At 36.0% G+C, this 18,062-nt stretch overlaps 2 protein-coding genes across 2 annotated transcripts; one reads left to right on the top strand and one right to left on the bottom strand.

Moving 5' to 3' along the window:
* The first annotated feature begins 8,397 nt into the window (after positions 1-8,397).
* Positions 8,398-12,784, top strand: LOC141708594 (cellulose synthase-like protein D5). The gene is made up of 3 exons (XM_074512299.1): positions 8,398-9,528; positions 9,852-10,659; positions 10,769-12,784. The coding sequence occupies exons 1-3, from the start codon at positions 8,600-8,602 to the stop codon at positions 12,542-12,544; spliced, it is 3,513 nt and encodes a 1,170-aa protein (XP_074368400.1). The 5' UTR covers positions 8,398-8,599; the 3' UTR covers positions 12,545-12,784.
* A 1,619-nt stretch (positions 12,785-14,403) lies between these two features.
* LOC141708595 (putative galacturonosyltransferase-like 7) lies at positions 14,404-17,182 on the bottom strand. The gene is made up of 2 exons (XM_074512300.1): positions 15,761-17,182; positions 14,404-14,948 (listed from the first exon to the last, which is right to left on the bottom strand). Exon 1 carries the CDS (start codon positions 16,827-16,829, stop codon positions 15,780-15,782), a length of 1,050 nt encoding a protein of 349 aa, XP_074368401.1. The 5' UTR covers positions 16,830-17,182; the 3' UTR covers positions 14,404-14,948; positions 15,761-15,779.
* Positions 17,183-18,062: the final 880 nt, after the last annotated feature.

Genomic DNA, 18,062 nt, shown 5'->3' on the forward strand with positions numbered 1-18,062 from the left:
AATCTGTGACTTGTATAGATCTTGACTTGGAATATTTTTCCTAAAACAGATTTATTCAACTCCAAACTTCTTCATAATTCTTCTGAGGCATGATCTTCTTTCAGGTAGAATTCTTAGGCTTGACACTGTTTATAAAAAAAGACTCCAGTCTGCTCCTTTGATATTTTTACAGACTTTAAGTGTTACAAGTATAGAATACAAATTAAGATAACAATACAACTTACTTAGGGTTGACAATATGACTTAGTCTTGTTGAGATACATGCATGTCTTGCACAACAATCTCCCCCAATTTATGAGAAGATTTCTTAACACACATTCATGTCTGTTAACAAGACTAACCCCAAGCTTAACAGATTATGAAATGTAACCGTTCATTATTCTCCTTAGATCAGATGTCCATATAGCTTTGCTTCACACTTTGATCAGGAACACTAATGATGTTGTCATCTTCAGTAATCTTTGACATCATCACTTATATATTATAATGAGCTTGATAAAGATCACATAGGATAGGGCTATAACCAACCACCTTTGTCTTAATGCACTTTACATATATTATAATTATGCGATGAATATATGTGTAGAGAAGTTAATATTATTTATGCTTTAGTAGTATTAACCGTGTGTGTATTAGTGTTATGCCTGCTTAACGAGATAAAATATATAACGATTCGAGATTTTAAAAATGAATAAAAGATTATGAGATTCTCATCTTTATGAAACACAAAATAAAATATTAATGTTAATTATTTTGACATGGGGCAATTTTGGCAAAAACAAGTTTATTCAACTTGTAAGGTTGTGGGTTTTAAGCGAGACTGTTGTGACTCCATCACTACCTAGAAATCAAACCATTGATGAATTATAATATTCAAGTTCAAAATATAATAATTTATGAGATATTTTACTTTAATATATTAGTATTTGAAATATGTGTGTAATTAAATTTATTGATTTTGTAAGATATGTATAGTGATGGTGTGCATTGTTATTTATTTTTTTAGCTAATTGGAAGTTTGTCTTATTTCTCATATGGGTAAGAATGTGAGTAAAGAAGTATCCTTAAACTTTAAAATGAATGTACATACTTGTTAGAGGGACTTACTAGTGTTGCAGGTAAGAATAAAATATATAAGCAGTAGTAGTGGGACCAAACTGAAGCAGAACCTTACCTAGATGATTTATATATGGATAACTTGACCTATGCGATGGCCCGGCTACATGTTTTGTTACATGCCACCTAGTAATGTTGTGTTATTAAATTATATATAGTATGGTTTGGGTTGATGAATGAAAAAAAATATTATATGTATGTAATCGTATTTGACTTTGAAGGAGTTATGATATGTCTGAATATGCAATATTGTAATAATATCCCTTTATTAGTAATTTGGGGTTCGGTTGTTACAAGTTTGTTATATGATCCAGGTATGGACGTAGACCATCCATATGTACACATTAAGGAAGGATGGCTTCACTTGGTAGTAAGTGATTATACATATATTGTTATACATTTAATTTTCTTGCTTATATGCTAATACACCACGAGGATTGACTGAATAATAAAATATGTGTAATTTTATTTTAAGTAAAGAGAGATGGCAAAAGGACAGACATCTGGGGCCAATGATAGTTCCACCCGAGATAGACATGTTAGAGATTTAGCTGAGCTACAAGAAATTATTTGTAGACAGGGTGAACAGATAAAGAAGTTAGCTTAAAAGTTACAACAGAGACGTAATGTGGAAGATATTACACCTCCTTCTCCATCTCCAATACATCATATGGAACCCCTTATACGAAAGATTTAGAAAGCAACATCCTCCTATTTTTTTAGGCAACAGTGATCCATTATAGGAACTAGATTGAAAGAGTTTATAAGAATATATATTTGAGTTTATGCAATTAAATGATAGGGAGAAAGTGTCTTGTACTGTGCACACAAGAAACTATGCTAAGATTTAGTGTGATGTTATTAATCTTACACGCGATGTTACTCAGATTACTTGGGCTGAATTTGAGACTCTTTTTAATGAGAAGTTTTATAATGAAGCTATTTTAAGTGCTAAAGTAAATGAGTTTAGTAGACTGTACCAGGAAAGTCTCCCAGTTACTGAGTATGCTCGAAAGTTTGATCGATTAGCTAAATTTGTACCAGATATGGTTGCTACTGAGTCTAGTAGGGTTAATCAGTTTCTTGATGGATTACAACCAAAGCTTAGATGTTGACATGGGACGCCTCTCACTTATTCTCATGCAGCTGAAAACTTTTTGAGGGCTGGACATAGAGAATATATATATATATATATATATATATATATATTAAAGTTCTATGAAATCCACTTTTCAATGGAGTCCTCGGAGTCCATCTATGTTCTGCAAATAAAACATATTTTAAAACATATTATCTTGCAAAACATGTTTCACAAATAACATTACTTCAATAAAATCAAGCAAATCTCATACATTTACAAGTACAATATGTATGTTTTACACCTAAACATGTATGTTTTGCACACTAAACATGTTTTGTAGAATGATATATTTTGCAATGTTCTACTTGTAAAATGTATGCAATGTGCAAGATTTTCAATAAAATAGTGATGTTTGCAAGACATCATTCAAAAAATAATATATTTTATAATATTTTAAGCTATATTTTACTTGTACAACATATATATGGACTCCAAGGAAATAGTGTGTGTGTGTGTGTGTGTGTCGCGGAGCCCCTTTAGCTTCTAAACATTTTAAATAACCGCTCTCGGTATTCTTTTATAAACTTTTTCAAGGTCGATAAACACCATTTAAAAATCTTTATGACGTTCTTGATATTTTTTCATGAGACAACGAATGAGATAAATTGCCTCAATAATTGATCGACGAGGCATGAAACATAATTGATTTGCTGATATATCAACAACCCTTCAAATTCTGGACTCAATAACACACTCCCGGAGTTTCATTGTATGACTAAGTAACTTAATACCACGATAGTTATTACAATTTTGAACGTCACTTTTGTTTTTATAAAGAGGTGTCATAACATTCTAATGCCACTTATTTGTCTTTTTAGCCATTCTTTTTTAAACTTTAAACATTTTTTTTTCCTTCTATCTTTGTTTGTGCAGTCTGAACATGACATAAAGTCCATAAAGCATTCCCGCTTTACGTGCACTCGCACTTATACATCTTCATTCCACCACCATAACTCTTTTTGAAAAATTACTTTCTCTAAAGTCACCCCAACATCATTTTTGCTATATTTTTAATAAAGTTTGCTATTATAAATCCCACATTTTCTATACATCTCTTTCTTCTCAGAAACAACTTTGAAATATCCAAAACTCTTTTGCTTTCAATCCTTTCAAATTTCGCCAGAGTATTATTGTTATACCAACCCTCATCCCTTGTGCTAAATAACTAATGATAGATAAATTTGTGGCTAAGAAATGGTGTTGTGAGACACACGCTTCTTTTTATAAAACCTGATAAACCTTACAAAATTGTGGCATCCCTATTTCGAAAAAGAAGATAACCAGAACAATGTATATTTGTTGATTTTTGGTTGTTTAGTACACGAAGTAAGGATATTTGAATTTTAAAGTAGATAAAATCAGATGCGTCAGATTCAATACTATTAAAATTTTGTTTATTTTGGTATATAAATTATTTCACAAAATTTGGGTTCCAATCCCGTAAATGACATATTATAATTAATTATTATATTATATTGATGAAAGTAAAAGTACATAATTTGAAATATAACTAAAATAAATTATGTTTATAATAACCACATCACTTAGGGATGTGGATAAAAACTTAATTTTCAACACTTGGCACATTATAATTTATGCTCATATTGTGTATACAGGGGGGCCAGTTATATTTATAGAAGGAAGAATAAATTTTGATAGAGAAAAATATATGTATTTTCTTTAAATAAAAGTACTTGCATTACTCAAATAATATCCATGTCCAATACATGTTGAATAAACTCAGGTGGAATGTTATACCATTCCCCTCCGTCTGACATAGAATAAGTAGCTTTTGCTAATACATGTGCTACCCTATTCGTAGAACGATAACTAAACTGAACTAGCACTGAATTCATGTGCTTCAATAATTGGATACAATCATCTACTATTGTACCAAAGAAACTACCTCCCGGAGCTCCATTACATGCATCAGCAAGTGCTTGACAATCCGTCTCCAGAATACACTAATCAAACATTCCTGCAATCATCCACGATAATGCTTCCTTCATACCTATAGCCTCAGCTTCACGCGGTGTCTAAGCTCCATCCATTTTACAACTTTTAGCAGCTACAAATTCGCCCTGTGAATTCCGCATTACCCATCTCAGACCTATCCTCCCATTGGCAAAAACAACTGCGTCTATGTTCACCTTTACCCATCCTGCACCCGGTTTTCTCCATACCAGATCAGGTGACTCTTTCTGCAATCCTCTTCCATTACCAGTTGTCTGAGCTTCTCTCCAATCCAGCAGGTAATTTATAGCCTCGGCTTTAACTCCAAAAGCATACCCATTAATTTTGTCCCAATGCCATTTATTCCGCCAATTTCATATACACCAGCTGATTAATCCAACCTGAACACATTTCTCTCTAGAACATGTGTCAAAAATCCTTCTGAACACCTCAAACGCTATTTACCCATAAGATACTTGTGTTACCTGTTGTAATTCTGCACTATACCAGACTGTACATGCAAAATCACAGGAAAACAATACATGTACGGTCGTTTCCACATCAACCCTACACCACGGGCAATATGCATCTTCTCCAATCATTAGTAGCAAGCCCTCTATCTAGTCTTTCATGTACCCATATTTCTGTTCCTCTCGATCTCTCCCATGTATACATGTCCCCTGTAAATCCTAAATCAACCAACCCACTATCCATAATGGCTTTTGAGAACCCATTTAGCAACACACTCGGATGCCTCTGCCCCCCACATTTCTCTTTCATGGACATAAGGTCATTAAAATCTCCGAGTATGCACCAAGGTAGACTCGATGCTGTAGCTAATTCCCTTAACATATTCCAGGCCTCCCGTCTTCGTCCTCTCTCAGGAAACCCATAGTAACCCGTATATCTCCACCGTCCCAGGGTTTCGTGATTGCATTCGAAATCAATAAAATTACTACAGCTATTTACAATAGTAACCCCTCCTTCATTCTTCCAGAATAGAGCAATCCCACCACCATGCCCTTGAGGCTCTACACCAAAATATCCAACAAAACCTAATTTTTTTCTTATTTTTTCTATTCTATTATTTTTAACCATAGTTTCACTTAAAAAAAGTAAATTGGGCCTATGTTGGTTGTTGATTTCATTTAGAAATCGAACTGTTCATGGTTTGTCCAGCCCACAACAGTTCCAAGCAATACAACTCATGATCCTTGGCGGGCCTGGACTCCAGGACCCTCCATTAGCAAGTTTTTTGGCCCATTTTAAAATTGGTTATTCAAAAGTTCCAGTTTATCACCTCCATGATTCTCTCCCGTTACAGGCTCCTCAATCCGCTTTCTTTTAGGGTCAATGATTATATTTCCTTGTATATTCTCCTCATTTAGTGCATACACATTCTTATTTTCATACTCCATGATTTCAGTATTCAGCCCATGTACTATCTATTCCCTACTTTCTCGCGATTTGATGCTGATCTCCTCCACCTCTTCCGCAATTTGCATTACCCCGCCATCGACCTCCATGAACCGCCCTTCTCTCCGTTCACCACTGTATACATTGGTTGATGCTTTCAGTTCAGAGCTTTTCTTTTCCCACACTCCTTCCCCTGCACCTGAATTCCTAAGCCACCTAGCCCCTGTATTATTTTTTGCATTTCTGGACGGTGCACGTAACCAAACACCATATGCTCTCTTTATCATCTTCTCTAGATATCATACACAATATTACAATCTCTTTCAGGATCGCCAATAACTCCACAGACAAAACAGAACGTTCCAAGTCTTTCATACTTAAAATTTAGCTAACTTCATTTATCCCCTTCCCTTTTTATCTCCAGTCTTCGTTTTAACGGTTTATCCACGTTCATTGCAACTCTAACTCGGACAATGGTTTCCATCCACCCTCAAATGTGTTTGAGTCTGACTTAATATATCTACCAAGAGAGGCACTCACACTTTTAAGTATATTTTTCGACAAGAACCCCGTAGGAATATCATATATCTGCACCCACATTTCAACCTCATTTAGTTTTATTGTAAGTGGATCTTCCCCTCCTCCCACCTGCTGGTAAATCAACATCGCTTGCTCGAACAACCATGGTCCTCCATCATGCACCCCCCATATCGAAGCCCCCCCATATCATGCACCTCCATGACTTCCTTGATCCATATGCCTGCCATTACATTCTGCATTGCGTTACAGTTTATGTTCTTCTCCGTCATGAAATTACCACCTACTAACATATACGTACTCTTAGGAGCAACCATCTCATTACTTGTCACCACAATTCCTCCATCCTCTTCATCTTCAATTACCAGATTCGCATACATTTCCCCTAGACAGAGATCTCTGCACTTGTGCCATTTATACCTCGTAATAATCTGTTATACACCCAGATGTGTATGTATAAGTGGATTGATAATAGTTGACTTGATATTACGGTTTTGATATGAAGAAAACTAAAGAAAAGATAATGACAATTGATAGGAAATTGTCATACAGGCAGAGCGAAAAATATGTCAATCATGGCAGAGAGAAAAGCATAAATGAGGGCTTGTTTCATTTTAAATATATGCATTTAATGTTTAAACATAACTCTCATGGTTAACATTTCCCTTTTTTATTAAGAAAACATATTAAATATATAAATAAAAATATTGAAATTTTGAAAACAATCTCGATGTGCGTCGAACAAGGAAACTAGATTAGTATTATATATAAATAATTATATATATATTTCAGGAGGCATTTATGTTCAAGCATGAGTGATTTACAATATCAAGAAAATATGTTCATGTAATTTTTAGATTTTGTTTTTGTTAAATATGTGATTGTGTACATATAATATTTTTCAGAAAATTCTATAACTCATTGATTTGATTATATTTTTTTTGTTTTTAGTGGCTGAATTGTAGTTTATCATCTTAAGAAAGTTGAATGGGAGCCGTTTTGTTATTAAACTTTATATACAGTACATATTATAACATTTTTTTAACACTGCAAATTGCCTCTTTTACCTGCTTTGCATTTATTTGGATTCTAACCACTATGTCTAAAAATCTTATCTCCCACAATCTTAAAATTTTATTGTACCAATATGTTAATATTTCAAAATTCTTAAAAATTTACTTTCTCATCATTATATCTTGATTACACCATTATATATGCAACGAGAGGAGGACGATTCAGAGTTGCTTCGTGATGGAATTTGAAGGTGCGCGAAGTGAAGGATTGAACATTAAAGTCATTATTTTGGATCATCAAGTTCAAGGTACCCCTTCTTACTATTTTCACATACGCCTTCCATCCCATTCCATTTTATTCATCACATTTTTATTTATAGAAGTCAAAATCACAATTTTTAACTAAAGATTAAATATTATTCTTATATTATTTTGAAAAACTAAAAATTATATATTAAAGTAGATTAAATCTACTTTCCGATAATGTAATTTTTTTATTTTATTTAATTATAATATATTAATAAATTTTGGTCAAATTTTAATCAATTTGACCGGGCCAAGGTCAAATGTGACAATTAAAATGGGATGGGGAGAGTATCAATATTTTTAAGAAAATCAATTTATCACATATGTTATATTAAAATAAAAAATTTGAACTTACTCACAAAATAGTGGAGAATCTAGTAAGGGTAAAAGGACATGTATTCCCCTAAAATAAAATTTTACATTTTATTTTATTATCAAGATTTGCCTATGTCCCGACCAAACAAAAATCCTTGAATCTTTGAAATTTTCTAATTGAAAAAATACAATTTATAATACACTTTTTACCAAAAATAATTAATTTATATATTTTGCTTACCCAATTGTAAAGAAGGGACTTTTCTCGTGACTGACTCTGCAATTAATGTCAGTGTATCTACGTGTTTATTTTATTTTATAAAATGGGCAGTGTATCTACTTTAGATCTGCATAAACAATAATTACTTTATCAAGAAAAAACTTCAAATTTTCGACATGTACAAAAACGGTCGAGGGTGTGATTAGGCAATGAAACCCAAATCAGATAAAAAGCATGATACATAGATAGATACTCTTCCTGTACCAAATCGACCGTTATAATTTCAAACTCAATCCCCCTCCCAAAACTTTTCACAAAGTGGACCCCACTTTCACATTATAAAACCAAGCGACCGTTTGAATAAACAACACACAACCGTCAGATTTATCTCTATCCTACGGTCACTTTTATTCGACCGTTATATATACCCAACACAACACCTAAAGCTCAATTCACTTCTCTTACTTACCTCTCCCAACTCCCAACTCAACATATTTCAAATCTCTCTCTCTCTCCCAACTCAACTCATTTCAAATCTCTCTCTCTCTCTCTAAGTAAAAATACACACACATATATGTAAAGATGGTTTTAATGGCATATGATGATCCTCAATCATCATCTCCGGTGACAATTACAGTGTCTTCTTCAGGTGGCTTTGGGAATGTAGGTTTATCGAGTCCAACACGAAGGCACTCTGTATCGAATAATACCATTTCTCCGCTTAGTGGTATTGAATTAACCGGAAATCGAAGATCTTCAGGTGGTGGTAATGGGAGGTTTTTGTCAATGTCTAAAGAAATTGCTGATGAATTTGTGGGGTACACAGTTCAAATTCCATCGACACCCGATAATCAGATGTTTTCGGGGGATTCTACTCCACCGGAAGATGATGAAAACAGAAACCCTAATGAGAATTACTTGAGGGATACTGTTTATACTGGTGGCTTTAATTCTGAGACTAAAGCTCATCATGTGATGTCTAAGTGGGGAGAAGAGCCTGCAATTGCGGTGAAATCGAAGAAATTGTGTGGAATGGATGGTTGTGATGAGAAATTGGTTGAAGGGGGTTTGAGGAATTATCAGTGTGAATGTGGATTTAAAATATGTAAGGATTGTTATTTGGAGTGTAATGGGAATGGTAATGGTGATGGAGGGTGTTGTCCGGGTTGTAAAGAGCCTTATAAGGATGATAATAGTGATTATGAAAGAGACGAGGAAGCTAAAGATCAGCCTAATTCTTTGCCAAGAAGTAGAGGGGTTAAGTATGGGAAGAACTTTTCTTTGGTTCAATCGTTTAAGACGCACCCAAATCAAGATTTTGATCATACTAGATGGTTGTTTGAGACTAATGGTACTTATGGGTTTGGGAACGCGGTTTGGCCAAGAGAAGGGTATGAATTCGGAAGAGGGATTGATGAGCATGAAAATAATCCTCCCAAGTTTAATCAGTCAAGAAATAGGCCTTTGACAAGGAAGGTTGGGATTTCTGCTGCTATTATCAGTCCATATAGGTATGAAGCTGAACTCAGTTTTTCGTATTTGTTCTATGACATTCGTTGCATAATTATGAATGTATCTCCTGTTTAATGACTGGGTGGTTGAGCTGTTCTTTGAGTTCAAATTTTAGATTTTAGGTTTTTGGTTATAGTAATTACCTAGTTGTCTATTGATGGATGCTTATTACTTTCAATCTGTTCTGGAACTACTGCATATGCTTGCAGTTATAGTTTTAAAATGTAGGTCACAGCAAATTGGGAATTTGAATAAAATTGAATGTAGTTTGAGCTATAGTTCTTAAATCTGAATCTAAAATTATGTTGCTTCTTTTCTGTAGATTGATTATAGTTATGCGACTTGCTGCGCTGGTTTGCTTTCTGATGTGGAGGATTTCTCATCCTAATCATGACGCCATGTGGTTATGGGTGATGTCTGTTGTTTGTGAAGTTTGGTTTGCTCTGTCTTGGATACTTGATCAGCTACCAAAAATCTGCCCTGTGAATAGAGTGACTGATCTTTCTGTTTTGAAAGACAGATATGATTCCTCTGACTTGAACAACCTTTCCAAAGGTTTATCTGATCTTCCCGGGATAGATATATTTGTTTCAACAGCTGATCACGAAAAAGAACCGCCTCTTGTGACTGCTAATACAATTCTTTCAATCCTCGCTGTTGATTATCCTGTCGAGAAATTGGCATGTTACTTATCAGATGATGGAGGTTCTTTAGTAACATTTGAAGCTATTGCAGAAGCTGCAAGCTTTGCTCGAATATGGGTTCCTTTCTGTAGAAAACACAAGTTAGAACCAAGAAATCCCGAGGCATACTTTTCACAAAAACGTGATCCACTCAAGAATAAAGTGAGGGTTGATTTTGTCAGAGAGAGGAGGCGAGTAAAACGAGAATATGATGAGTTTAAGGTGAGGATAAATGCATTACCAGAGTCCATAAGACGAAGGTCAGATGCCTGTAATGCACATGCTGAGATGAAAGCAAAGAAGGAGCAAATGCATAAAGGAGGAAATTCTTCTGACTCGATTGAGGTCTCCAAGGCTACTTATATGTCTGATGGGAAACAATGGCATGGAACTTGGACGTCAGCAGAGAAGGGCCATTCAAAGGGGGATCATGAGGGGATAATTCAGGTAATTTCTCGATTATGAATATGCAGGGTATTCGCTATTAATCTTAAATAATTGAATAAGTTAATTTGTGTTCAAACTTTAATCTCTAATGCTTTTGTTTTACTTGCAGATGATGTTAGTTCCGCCAAAGGCTGATGCTGTTTTTGGGACTGGGGATGATGATGAGAATGGAATAGACACAACTGATGTTGATACAAGATTGCCAATGTTGGTTTATGTCTCACGTGAGAAGCGACCTACATTTGAACACAACAAGAAAGCTGGAGCCATGAATGCTCTAGTTCGTGCAAGTGCAATAATGTCTAATGGGGCATTTATCCTTAATCTGGATTGTGACCATTATATATATAATTCATTGGCTCTAAGGGAGGGAATGTGCTTTATGCTTGATAGAGGCGGTGACAGAATATGTTATGTACAATTCCCTCAAAGATTTGAGGGAATTGATCCAAATGATCGCTATGCAAACCATAACACAGTGTTCTTCGATGTGAACATGAGAGCTCTTGATGGACTACAAGGTCCAATGTATGTTGGAACAGGCTGCGTTTTTAGAAGAATTGCGCTTTATGGATTTAGTCCTCCAAGAGCCACAAACCACATTGGATGGTTTGGTAGAAGAAAAATCAAGTTTTCTTTGAGAAAGAAAAAGGAGGGGCCAAAGAGTGAAGCAGACGATGAAATGATTATTCCTATTATGGAAGACGAAGATGCTGGTGATGAAGTTTCCAGGTCTTTGATTCCTGAGCGGTTTGGTGACTCAACCTACTTGATGGACTCTATAGGTGTAGCTGAATTTGGTGGACGGTTACTTCATAATTTCAGAGGTAAAGGTAGCCAAGGCAGGTCATCTGGCTCTCTTGCGGTGCAACGTGAACCTATAGACCCTGCAGCTATCAAGGAGGCAATACGGGTTATAACCTGTTTCTACGAGGATAAAACTGAATGGGGCAAAAGAGTAGGATGGATTTATGGTTCTATCACTGAAGATGTTGTGACAGGCTATAGAATGCACAACAGAGGATGGAGATCAGTATACTGTGTCACAAAACGGGATGCATTTAGAGGTACAGCTCCTATTAATTTAACAGACAGACTCATCCAAGTCCTCAGGTGGGCTACTGGCTCTGTTGAGATCTTTTTTTCCAAGAACAATGCCCTTTTTGCAAGCCCCAGAATGAAATTCCTGCAGAGAATTGCATATTTTAATGTGGGAATGTATCCATTCACTTCACTCTTCCTCATTGTATACTGTGTCTTGCCTGCGATATCACTCTTTACTGGGAAGTTCATAGTCCAGTCTCTTAATGTGACTTTCCTAACACTTCTACTGGCGATTACTCTAACTTTATGCATGCTAGCAATTCTTGAAATCAGGTGGTCAGGAATCACTCTCCATGACTGGTGGCGAAATGAGCAGTTCTGGTTAATTGGTGGAACTAGTGCTCATCCAGCAGCTGTGATTCATGGTCTACTAAAAGTCATAGCTGGTGTTGATATCTCCTTCACATTGACATCGAAACCTGCAGCTGCAGATGATGGTGAAGACGAGTTTGCAGAGCTGTATGAGTTTAGATTTACAGTCTTGATGATTCCACCAGTGACCATCATACTACTGAACATGGTTGCCATTGCAGTAGGTGTGTTTAGGACAATGTACAGCCCTTTCCCGGAGTGGAGTAAGCTTCTTGGAGGTGTTTTCTTCAGCTTTTGGGTTCTGTCTCATCTTTATCCGTTTGCTAAGGGGTTGATGGGAAGGAAGGGGAAAATTCCAACCATTGTTTATCTTTGGTCTATGTTGATCTGCATTGTTGTCTCCTTGCTCTGCGTTTACATTAACCCTCCCTCGGGTACACAGAGCTACATGAGTTTTAGTTTCCCATAGATAAGTTTACAAATTTGCTTCTATGTCTAGTTAGCAAGTCATTTTAGTAGCTTGAAGTTCCTTAACTTCTCAATTACTATTCTTTGTGCTCTTTCACAGAGTGCTATAAGCTTGCACCTCCTCCCAGGCTTTGTTGTAATAGAATATATTACTCTTGTATTGTAGCATATCAGTCAATTGAATTTGGGTTGTAATTGTTCAGTATCTTTCTCATTTTAGTAGTTTTAAACAAGTTCATTATACTCTTTGGTCACGAGTGCAGCTTTTTGAATTATAGTTGGGTCTCAGCAAAAAAAAAAAAAAAACTTTTAAATTTGCAAAGATATATGCATTATCATTGACTTTCTTTATGCCACTCGGCACTAACAATGTTGACAATTCTCCCATATTCAGTGGACACTGTGAAGCAATGTATGGATGGATGATACTTGAATAGTTTTTAAAGTTGAATATTGTGCATTTGTGTGTGTGTATTATTTCAATAAAAAGGTGCTAATAATTACATACATTTGTACTAGAATGATAATTCAAGGTGTAGAAAATAAGGTCGTGGAGAATGAGAAATGATGTATGTGTCTTAATCTCTATGGGAAGGACAGTGTGCTGTTTCTTGCTGTAAAGGGGGTTTAAGGCCCCCTCTTCTTTATTTTGTGTTACATGTGCATTGTTCCTTTCTTCCCTCCTCTTGTCCTCGGTTCCTCCTAACAATAATGACAGTTTATGGAAAAAGAGTTCAAACTTATTTTTTCATCAGATGGTGTGTTTTACACACTAATAAGATTAGTCTTACATCATATCTAAGTGGCTCCTTAGTTTAGGCCGAAGAAGCAATGTCGCTCGATCATTATCAAGCTAACTGTTTGCACCTGAGATAACATCACTTGCAATTGTAAGATGACTTGACAAGGCAGAGTTTAGAGGTTTCAACTGAAAATGCAGATGAAAATCCCTTGCTCTGAATCACTTCTCAAAAAAATAAAAAATCTTGAATTGTTGAATATTATCATGCTTCAGCTTCTTTCTTTTCTAGTATACATCTCTGTGTCCATTATTCCATTATTTCTGTCCTTTAATAATGGAAAACCACCCTGCAATCCACATGAAACACCTACTCTTGTCCAAAAGATGTAGAACATGTAGGAATCATATGATTATTAGTACAATAATGAAAAAACAAAGTTGTGGGTCACATTAGTGTATTACTATCAATCAACGTTAAGTAAATGGCAAACCAAACCTCACTCAGGTGAGAGTTGGCTTGCAGCTAAACTTGTTGTAGTTGCAGAGTCTCAATCACACTTTTTCACATTAAACATTTAAATAACTTCATTTTCATATTCTGAAAGAGAGGACCAGCCAACCAACAGGCCATAGCAGATAGGCGGCAAAACTATATCAAATTTGTTAGAATAATATAAAATCTTAGAAAGAGCCCCTCTCTGGCACCTACACCTTCCTCTGGCACCTGCACCTTAAGGTTTTAGAGTAACTGAATTCTTGACATGATATAAGTGGCAGAGGACTTGGATTTGATCTCTGCCACCCCCAACATTTCTCACAATTTACGAGGGACACGAAAGGCAAATTCATGCCCCAAAGATGGGCGATGCCCCAAAGATGGCCGCCCGTGATCCACTCTTCGACCCATAAATGGGCTTTCGAGTGAGGGGGAGTGTTAGAATAATATAAGATCCTGGAAAAAGCCATTTTCTGGCACCTTGAGATTTTAGAATAACTGGTTCTAACATAATTTTATTAAAAAAACACTCCAATTTCTTTATAATTATAATACAACAAATGATAGGTAGGATAATCAAAATGTAAAGAACAACATATAAGCTAGGTGACGGACTGGACGGTGGTGCCACAATTAAGAACAACTTAAATGAACATTGACAAGCCCCAGCGTGATGCCAATTCGAAAAGAATCAGCCCCCACGCTCCGTTTCTTTACTTTCTTCTAAACAATGACATCTCCGACCCTAGTTCTTTCTCAACACGGTAAAAAGATCATGTTTAGGGTGATTGTGAAATGAAAATGACTACAAGTTAGGTTACGGTTTTAAACACCGGCATCTGCACACATCAGAACTTTCATCTGCTGATGCTGAAAATCCTTCTTTCTCAACGCCTTGCACCATTTGAATTTGAGATCAATACGCTATTTGCATTCCTGCATGTGAGTTTCTTTCGTGCTGATAATAGAAATGCAAAAGGCCAAAAGCATTCCATCACTAAAAATGGACCCGCTCACACCATTATCATCCATTCATTTTTCTCATGCTCATCCTTATGCTAGCACTTACCTTTTTCCATCTAACTCCTATCATTCGTCTTCCTTCCCCATAACTGTATCTCTACTAATCAACCTGACTACAGAATTTGATATGTGCACAAGGAAATCCTGACAAAAAACCAACATTCGTCAACAACCCTCCCCAAATTGTTCAATTCTACTTCAGCATTTTTGTAATGTTATGGCATTTCTACCAAAAATATTTTTCTAATGAATAAACTATGATTGATTACAACAAAAAAGTAACAAAAAGGAGAGACACAAATACAACTTCCTAACCAAATCATATATTAAAATACTATTATATTTCTCCTTAGAAAATACAATAAACAAGATTATAACTATCTAACTTTGGCTTTACCTAACCAAAAAAATGACAATGTAAACCAAGGTATATAGTTTACTAACCTTGGCCTTGGCTTTATCCTATACGGCTATACCTGCCACTCTACTCTTTCTAACAATTTGTAATAAGAGGTCTTCTCCATCATAACATATCAGTTCTTCAGATTCACGACTTGTGTATGTGACAAAATAAAGTTACTAACTATTTTCGTGAATATAGAAGAAAAAAGAACAAGAATACAGCCCATTTAACAGGCAGGCAGAAATATTTATGTTTTGCACTTCTGCAAGAACAAGATCAAATACTTAAATCTTACTCTGATATTAGTTGTCCAACACGACCAACAAATTTAAGCAATGTAAGATATATTCCACAATTCAATTATAACAACAATCAGAAGCCAAAACTAAATGGAATATCATCTTCCTTCCCTATTTATTTTCAGAGCTAGTAAAATAGAATACAGAGCCTGAAAACTGGCTATAATCAACTCATATCCCCAACATAAAAAAAATTACTGAACAGTAAACTTAACAAAAACAAAGTAAATTGTGAGTTAACAAAAAACATTTACCAGCATTTTACTTCATATATCATGTTGAGTATCCATACAAATCATACGGAGCCCATAACGAATCCAACGGGCACGCCTGCTTCGAATCAAGTCGAATCCACGGCTTACCCGACCCACTCCAATGCAACAAGCTGACTGGACCGGGATGAAGATCCCGGCAACTCCCCTTGACATTATCACCTCCCAATCCATGCTGATTCCACCGATGCTCAATTGGTGCCACATTACCACCAAACACTAATAAATACGGAGGCAACGATCCAAGTTCATAAATCCGTTCAATCTTCTGAATCTCCATCCACTTCTCAATCCGTTTCGTGTACCCAGCCCGTCTCCACTTAACCAAATCAATCACCATCACACCGGTATTAAAGTAACACGGTCTCCGTCCAGAAAACGTACGAGAGTAACGTTTATTCAACCAGAACTTGGGTGTAAAATAATTCGTAAAGTTAGCATGACAATACTCGGGGGCTCCAATTGTCTTAGTTCCTAAACTAGTAACCCAAAGCTTCGAAACATCATCGACCAGCACAAGATCAGAATCTAAATATATAATACGACGAACACACCGCGGTAACAAATCAGCAAGATAATTCCTAGCATAATTCAATGGTTGTTCTAAAGCAGATCGTACTGAAGACGAAATCAGGGTCCGAACTAGATCCGGATTGAAAAAGTAGAGTTTAAAGTTCAATTTAGGGAATGTAGAGGAAACTAGGGTTTCTAAATTCGATTCGGAGACTAAAAAATGAAAAAACACATTCTCAGGGCATACCGAGTGCTGTAAAATGGAGTGAACGGCGGCGATTGAGCCACGTAGATATTCGACGTCAAGTGTAATCGCTATATGTATGAGCGATTCATCACAGACGCTAAATCTACCGGATTTAAACCCGCATTGAAGTGAATTGATGAAAATAGGTGCTTTTCTGAAGGGCAATTTGGTAATTTGGTGACTAGAGGACCGAATAGCTTCGGCGGGAGGGAAGGATTGGAGAGAGGGAGAGAAGACAATCATAATGACGGCGGCGGAGAAGAAGCCGGAGAATTTCATAATCCAAAGCATAGTCGGAGGAAAGGGGGTTGTATGTATAGATGAAGCTAGGGTTCCGGCAGGGGGCTAGGGCTGCGACGGCGAGGCGTCGCAGATTGAAATTGGGGGATTTTAGAGGTTGGGGATTTCAGCATTGGGAGAACATAAAGACAAGCATCTGTGAGAATAGTTGGAGGGCTTATTATTATTATTATTCTGTGTGATAAGAATAATAATAAAGCAGTAGCAAGTGTGAGAGTATTTAAATTGAATGTGTGTATCTGGAAATATTCTATTCCTATTTGTGTATGGTACACAGTTTCTTGTTGGGAGAGATCGGGAGAGATCGGGAGAGAGAGAGAGAGAGGCTGTGCAGCGTATAGAGGGGGGTAGATAGTGTGTGGGGGAAAATATGGGTGTTATTTTTACCTCTTTGATTTTCAAGTAAATTTAAATTACGAAACTATAGGAAACAAGAATATGTCAGACAATGAAATCATTTATACAGATTTACTGATTACTAATTTGTAATACAAACTGAATTTAAATATATACAAGGATTCTGTATTTTACGATAATTAAAAAACGTGATACGGGAAAATAAGCATAGCCTCGTACCAGAGATATGTCAGTTTTGGATTAGAGCACTCAAAATTCATATTTAAAGTTTATTTTTAAAATCAGAATATAGTAATAAAAAAATAGATAAACCCTAATTCTCTCTTTTTCTCTCGGGCGGGGGTGGCCTCTCTCTTAGACATCATAACGGGCGGTGGCTTTCACTGGTTTATCCGGTCCTAAATCCTTTTATTTATTTTGTTAGATTTATTTCTTTCAATAATCTTCCTCTTAGGTAATAATGAAGAGGTGAAAATTTTCTATAATTTATTGTTTAGGTTTGGTTTGTTTTCTTTTTGTTTTTTTTTATCGTAAGTAATCCGCAGCCGCTACCATTCGGGTACGCTCTGGGTAAACCTTATGGGCTCACATAATAGCCTGCAAACCAAACCACGTGAGACAAGGTAAATCGCATTTAAGCGACAAGTTCTGGCTTAGGAGACATAATCATAAATTCTCCTCCCGTGGGATTCGAACCTCTGACCAAGAGGATAGTTATCCCTTCTTTAACCAACTGAGGCAACCCTTGCGGGCTGGTTTGTTTTTCTGGATCTACATAATCGGGGCTTTGGATTAGCTTTTTCTTCGATTCAAATAGGGCTTATTGGAGTCAAGAATTTATGTCCGGTCTTGTGATTTCGATTGTCA

Source organism: Apium graveolens, chromosome 2 (genome assembly GCF_009905375.1).
Source record: "Apium graveolens cultivar Ventura chromosome 2, ASM990537v1, whole genome shotgun sequence".
NCBI classification, from domain to species: domain Eukaryota; kingdom Viridiplantae; phylum Streptophyta; class Magnoliopsida; order Apiales; family Apiaceae; genus Apium; species Apium graveolens.

Excerpts from the sequence above, each read along its gene's own strand:
- LOC141708595 (XM_074512300.1), bottom strand. The coding sequence starts at position 16,829 with ATGCTTTGGATTATGAAATTCTCCGGCTTCTTCTCCGCCGCCGTCATT.
- LOC141708594 (XM_074512299.1), top strand. The coding sequence starts at position 8,600 with ATGGTTTTAATGGCATATGATGATCCTCAATCATCATCTCCGGTGACA. Across the intron at positions 9,529-9,851 it reads GCTATTATCAGTCCATATAG|ATTGATTATAGTTATGCGAC; the intron begins GTATGAAGCTGA and ends TCTTTTCTGTAG. Across the intron at positions 10,660-10,768 it reads ATCATGAGGGGATAATTCAG|ATGATGTTAGTTCCGCCAAA; the intron begins GTAATTTCTCGA and ends TTTTACTTGCAG.